This window comes from Oncorhynchus masou, unplaced genomic scaffold, assembly GCF_036934945.1.
Source record: "Oncorhynchus masou masou isolate Uvic2021 unplaced genomic scaffold, UVic_Omas_1.1 unplaced_scaffold_10582, whole genome shotgun sequence".
NCBI classification, from domain to species: Eukaryota; Metazoa; Chordata; class Actinopteri; order Salmoniformes; family Salmonidae; genus Oncorhynchus; species Oncorhynchus masou.
Genome location: NW_027000290.1, coordinates 1 through 6,412, shown reverse-complemented (window position 1 = coordinate 6,412; position 6,412 = coordinate 1). Strand labels below are relative to the sequence as shown.

The 6,412-nt window shown below is 53.0% G+C and overlaps 1 protein-coding gene across 1 annotated transcript; it reads right to left on the bottom strand.

Annotated features, from left to right (window-relative positions):
• Nucleotides 1-590: 590 nt before the first annotated feature.
• Nucleotides 591-5,751, bottom strand: LOC135528927 (voltage-dependent L-type calcium channel subunit beta-3-like; the record flags this gene model as incomplete). The annotated part of the gene is made up of 7 exons (XM_064957924.1): nucleotides 5,620-5,751; nucleotides 4,951-5,070; nucleotides 4,689-4,811; nucleotides 4,302-4,423; nucleotides 4,009-4,058; nucleotides 1,311-1,330; nucleotides 591-671 (listed from the first exon to the last, which is right to left on the bottom strand). Coding segments are annotated over exons 1-7 (648 nt in total), but the record flags the coding sequence as incomplete, so codon positions are not given.
• Nucleotides 5,752-6,412: the final 661 nt, after the last annotated feature.

The window sequence follows — 6,412 nt, the reverse complement described above, 5'->3', positions numbered from 1 at the left end:
TCCTCCTAGTTCTGCTCTCCTGCTGTCTATGGGAGAGAGTGAGAGAGAAAGAGAGAGTGAGAGAGTCAGAGAGAGGCTGATGTATGCCTCTGGAGCATCCACAAAACACATTTCACAGAGAAATGCATAAATATTTCATAGACACACAAAACAAACTGCTTGTCTCTCAGTCTGCATCCACACAGGAGAAAGAGATAATGTTGAAGCATGGAGATATTTGATTCAGTTATAAGCCTTATTGTTGTGCAATGTGTTTGTTGAGAAGAAGCTCAATACAGTCACATTGATGACAGTATCATCTTATATCCATTCCTGACCTAACCTACAAATCATCTACTCTATATATTGTGCATGTACAACAGTATGGGCTGTATCACAAATGGCTGATTGGGAGTCCCATAGGGTGGTGCACAATTGAGTGTCGTCCAGGTCTGGCCAGTGTAGGCTGTCATTGTAAATAAGAATTTGTTATTAACTGACTTGCCTAGTAAAATTAAATAAAATAAAAATCTTAATGGGCCAATAAAATCTTAAAGCTTAATGGGCCAAGGAAGGTGTGGTGCGTGTGTGTGCGTATCGACCAGTCTCACCTCATAGCCTTTCAGTGACGGCCCCACCAACACCACCGGCCTCATGGAAGGAACAACATCATAGGGTGGGAGATGCTCTGTCTGCCAGACACACACTGGGCTTGAAACGGGCCAACACACACTGGGCTTGAAACGGGCCAACACACACTGGGCTTGGAACGGGCCAACACACACTGGGCTTGAAACGGGCCAACACACACTGGGCTTGGAACGGGCCAACACACACTGGGCTTGGAACGGGCCAACACACACTGGGCTTGGAACGGGCCAACACACACTGGGCTTGGAACGGGCCAACACACACTGGGCTTGAAACGGGCCAACCCCCACTGGGCTTGAAACGGGCCAACACACACTGGGCTTGGAACGGGCCAACCCCCACTGGGCTTGAAACGGGCCAACACACAATGGGCTTGGAACGGGCCAACACACACTGGGCTTGGAACGGGCCAAAACACACTAGGCTTGAAACGGGCCAAGACCCACTTTGGAGCATAACTAGAACCCCGAGTTTTACTATGTTTTTAGTAAGGCCCTGGTCAGATCATGTAGTTAGGGATAACTCTGGGCCCTAAGCATAACCCTCCAGTCATTGAGATTAGAATCTACCAGTGTCATCAACTAAGAGCAAAACAGTTCGTAGTAGAGAGTATGTTATGACACAGCTATTCTTAATTCTAGCTCGGATACACAGTAGAATCATCTGCATTACAAACATACCTGCTTCTGCTTCTGTTTGGCTTGTAAAAACAAGAGAAAACACATTTAGCATGAAAGCTAAGAGCAGATGGTGTCGTGTCTGAAGACAGGATGACCCTTTCATCCAGTCAAATGCAACAACACTGTCAGGGTTGGAATCAGGTTTTCAGCATCCTTCCTGAATTGACTCAATTGAAATGGAGTCGACCTCAACTCTGAATGCTGTACATTTGGTTGATTACTCTGAGCTTTAGACTGGGTTTCTGTAAAGCACTTTGTGACAACTGCTGATGTAAATAGAGCTCTATCAAATAAATATGATTGATTGATTGATTATGGATAAACATGCTTTGCTACATAATGAAAAGCAATTGATTCTGGTATGAGGGAGAAGGAGGAGGTCAGTCACCCAACAGCAGTCACTCACCTGCACTAGGTGGTGTGGTCAGTCACCCAACAGCAGTCACTCACCTGCACTAGGTGGTGTGGTCCCTCACCTGCACTAGGTGGTGTGGTCAGTCACCCAACAGCAGTCACTCACCTGCACCACCCAACAACAGCAGTCACTCACCTGCACTAGGTCACTCACCTGCACTAGGTGTGGTCAGTCACCCAACAGCAGTCACTCACCTGCACTAGGTGGTGTGGTCAGTCACCCAACAGCAGTCACTCACCTGCACTAGGTGGTGTGGTCAGTCACCCAACAGCAGTCACTCACCTGCACTAGGTGGTGTGGTCAGTCACCCAACAGCAGTCACTCACCTGCACTAGGTGGTGTGGTCAGTCACCCAACAGCAGTCACTCACCTGCACTAGGTGGTGTGGTCAGTCACCTGCACTAGGTGGTGTGGTCAGTCAGCAGTCACTCACCTGCACTAGGTGGTGTGGTCAGTCACCCAACAGCAGTCCCTCACCTGCACTAGGTGGTGTGGTCAGTCACCCAACAGCAGTCACTCACCTGCACTAGGTGGTGTGGTCAGTCACCCAACAGCAGTCACTCACCTGCACTAGGTGGTGTGGTCAGTCACCCAACAGCAGTCACTCACCTGCACTAGGTGGTGTGGTCAGTCACCCAACAGCAGTCACTCACCTGCACTAGGTGGTGTGGTCAGTCACCCAACAGCAGTCCCTCACCTGCACTAGGTGGTGTGGTCAGTCACCCAACAGCAGTCACTCACCTGCACTAGGTGGTGTGGTCAGTCACCCAACAGCAGTCACTCACCTGCACTAGGTGGTGTGGTCAGTCACAACAGCAGTCACTCACCTGCACTAGGTGGTGTGGTCAGTCACCCAAAAGCAGTCACTCACCTGCACTAGGTGGTGTGGTCAGTCACCCAACAGCAGTCACTCACCTGCACTAGGTGGTGTGGTCAGTCACCCAACAGCAGTCACTCACCTGCACTAGGTGGTGTGGTCAGTCACCCAACAGCAGTCACTCACCTGCACTAGGTGGTGTGGTCAGTCATCCAACAGCAGTCACTCACCTGCACTAGGTGGTGTGGTCAGTCACCCAACAGCAGTCACTCACCTGCACTAGGTGGTGTGGTCAGTCACCCAACAGCAGTCACTCACCTGCACTAGGTGGTATGTTATGACCCAACAGCTATTCTTCACCTGCACTAGGTGGGATACACCTAACAGTCACTCACCTGCACTAGGTCTGCATTACCCAACAGCATACCTGCACTGGTGGTGTGGTCTTGTAAAAACAGCAGTCACTCACCTGCACATTTAGTCATGACCCAACAGCTCACTCACCTGCAGCAGATGGTGTGGTGTCTGAACAGCAGTCACTCACCCTTTCATGGTCAGTCAAACAGCAGTCACTCACTGCACAGGTGTGTGGTCAGTTTTCCAACAGCAGTCACTCACCTGACTAGGTGGTGTGGTCAGTCACCCAACAGCAGTCACTCACCTGCACTAGGTGGTTGGTTCACTCAACAGCAGTCACTCACCTGCACTAGGTGGTGTGGTCAGTCACCCAACAGCAGTCACTGCCTGACACTAGGTGGTGTGGTCAGTCAAATAACAGCAGTCACTGATTGATTATGGATAAACAGCAGTGCTACCTGCATAGGTGGTGGTCAGTCACCCAACAGCAGTCACTCACCTGGTATAGGAGGTGTGGTCAGTCACCCAACAGCAGTCACTCACCTGCACTAGGTGGTGTGGTCAGTCACCCAACAAGTCACTCACCTGCACTAGGTGGTGTGGTCAGTCACCCAACAGCAGTCACTCACCTGCACTAGAGTGGGTGTGGTCAGTCACCCAACAGCAGTCACTCCTGCACTAGGTGGTGTGGTCAGTCACCCAACAGCAGTCACTCACCTGCACTAGGTGTGGGTCAGTCACTTTGCTGCAGTGCTCACACCACCGTGGTGTGGTCAGTCACCCAACAGCAGTCACTCACCTGCACTAGGTGGTGGCGGTGGGAGTCACCCAACAGCAGTCACTCACCTGCACTAGGTGGTGTGGTCAGTCACCCAACAGCAGTCACTCACCTGCACTAGGTGGTGTGGTCAGTCACCCAACAGCGTGCTCACCTGCACTAGGTGGTGTGGTCAGTCACTGCAACAGCAGTCACTCACCTGCACTAGGTGGTGTGGTCAGTCACCCAACAGCAGTCACTCACCTGCACTAGGTGGTGTGGTCAGTCACCCAACAGCAGTCACTCACCTGCACTAGGTGGTGTGGTCAGTCACCCAACAGCAGTCACTCACCTGCACTAGGTGGTGCGGATCTCCAACCCGACGATGAGTTCGCCGCTTTCCTGCAGGACAACAACATGGTGCCGATGAGCAAGACGAGGATTCAAGGACTATACAAGTACCTTACCTCTCCTTGAATCATCTCCTTAAACCCTCCCCTTGCATCCTTATGATACCCAAGGAATCATTTAAAAAACCTTGTTGAAGTTTTGAGGAGGCAGGGAGAGGATTGTAGAAGACGACACAAGGAAACACTACTGAGAAAGAGACTCTGGATGTAGCAGGGAGAGACGATGAACCCTGACCTCTGGGCCTGTTTCTGTTCCTGTTTGATCCGCATGGCCTCCAGTTTCACCGGGCTGGGGATGAAAGTTATGTCTGCCCCTTCCTTCACCAGCCGACCAATCCACCAGTCATTGCTGTATTTCTGCAAAGAGACAAAAATGGATTCCAGTCAAGTCCAATTGAAACTGTTGTCACTGCTGTTTCGACAATATGGCAGCAGTGGTAGTAACCGCCGTGATAGAGATGCCTGTGGTTGTCATGGCCATACATATTGTGAATGTGTAAGGACTGGGTTCCAATAGCTACTGTTTAAGATAACTGCAACAACTAAAGAAATGTCATTCTAGTGGTGATGGTGAGGACGTGATAGTGATCGTTGGTAATGACGCCTACTGAACTCCTCTCACCTCTTTTATGTGTAGAAAGTCTTTGGTTTCAAAGTTGATAGCAGCACCTTGGACAGGACAGTCAGCATCTAGAGCACCACAGTAGCTCACGTTGGTCTTCACTGCAAATGCTACGGGGTTTGACTGGGGAGGACAGACAGATACATAAAACAGTGTTTACGAAAGGATGCACTGACTCACGCGAATGCGAGAACATTGCCTTTAAATTTCTAGCATGTTGGCTCTCTCCAACTGACGAGGGGTTAGAAGCCAGGTTCCGTACCTTGGCTCTCTCCAGCTGCAGTTGGGCCTGGCGCTCGGCTTCTAGCCGAGACGCCTCCGGGTCGTCCTCCAGGGACACGTCGGAATCTGAGGGTCTACTAGTGTAGGAATCAGCTGAACCCTAGAGAGAGAGAGAGAGAGAGAGAGAGAGAGCGAGAGAGAGAGATATATATATAGATATATATATATATAGAGAGAGAACAGAGAGAGAACAGAGAGAGAACAGAGAACAGAAGGTTTACAAAGAAATTATGCTAAGACTCCATGTTTTCAAATTATCAACCAAGATGATATCAGTCTAAATAACTTGCTACTTGATATAAAAACACCTACTAAGGCCATCCAAGCTCTCAAAGTAGCCCATTGCGTCACTGAGTTGATAACCTGTCTGGCCTGGCCCTGGACCCATGTGACCTGTCTGGCCTGGCCCTGGACCCATGTGGCCTGGGCCCTGGACCCATGTGACCTGTCTGTGGCCCTGGACCCATGCTGGCCCTGGACCCATGTGAACTTGTCTGGCCTGGCCCTGGACCCCATGTGACCTGTCTGGCCTGGCCCTGGACCCATGTGGCCTGGCCCTGGACCCATGTGACCTGTCTGGCCACAGCCCTGGGCCCATGGCCTGGCCCTGGTTATGTGACCTGTCTGGCCTGGCCTGGACCCATGTGACCTGGCTGGCCTGGCCCTCGACCCATGTGGCCTGGCCCTGGACCCATGTGACCTGTCCTATGGCCCTGGCCCTCGACCCATGTGACCTGTCCCGGCCTGGCCCTGGACCCATGTGGCCTGGCCCTGGACCCATGTGACCTGTCTGGCCTGGCTCTCGACCCTGTGACCTGTCTGGCCTGGCCCTGGACCCATGTGGCCTGGTCTTGGACCCATGTGACCTGTCTGGCCTGGCCCTGGACCCATGTGGCCTGGCCCTCGCGGGTTGCATGTGACCTGTCTTGCCCTGGCCCTCGACCCATGTGACCTGTCTGGCCTGGCCCTGGACCCATGTGGCCTGGCCCTGGACCCATGTGACCTGTCTGGCCTGGCCCTCGACCCATGTGACCTGTCTGGCCTGGCCCTGGACCCATGTGGCCTGGTCTTGGACCCATGTGACCTGTCTGGCCTGGCCCTGGACCCATGTGGCCTGGCCCTGGACCCATGTGACCTGTCTTGCCTGGCCCTCGACCCATGTGACCTGTCTGGCCTGGCCCTGGACCCATGTGGCCTGGCCCTGGACCCATGTGACCTGTCTGGCCTGGCCCTCGACCCATGTGACCTGTCTGGCCTGGCCCTGGACCCATGTGGCCTGGCCCTGGACCCATGTGACCTGTCTTGCCTGGCTCTCGACCCATGTGACCGTCTGGCCTGGCCCTGGACCCATCTGGCCTGGCCCTGGACCCATGTGACCTGTCTGGCCTGGCCCTGGACCCATGTGGCCTGGCCTGGACCCATGTGACCTGGTCTGCCTGGCC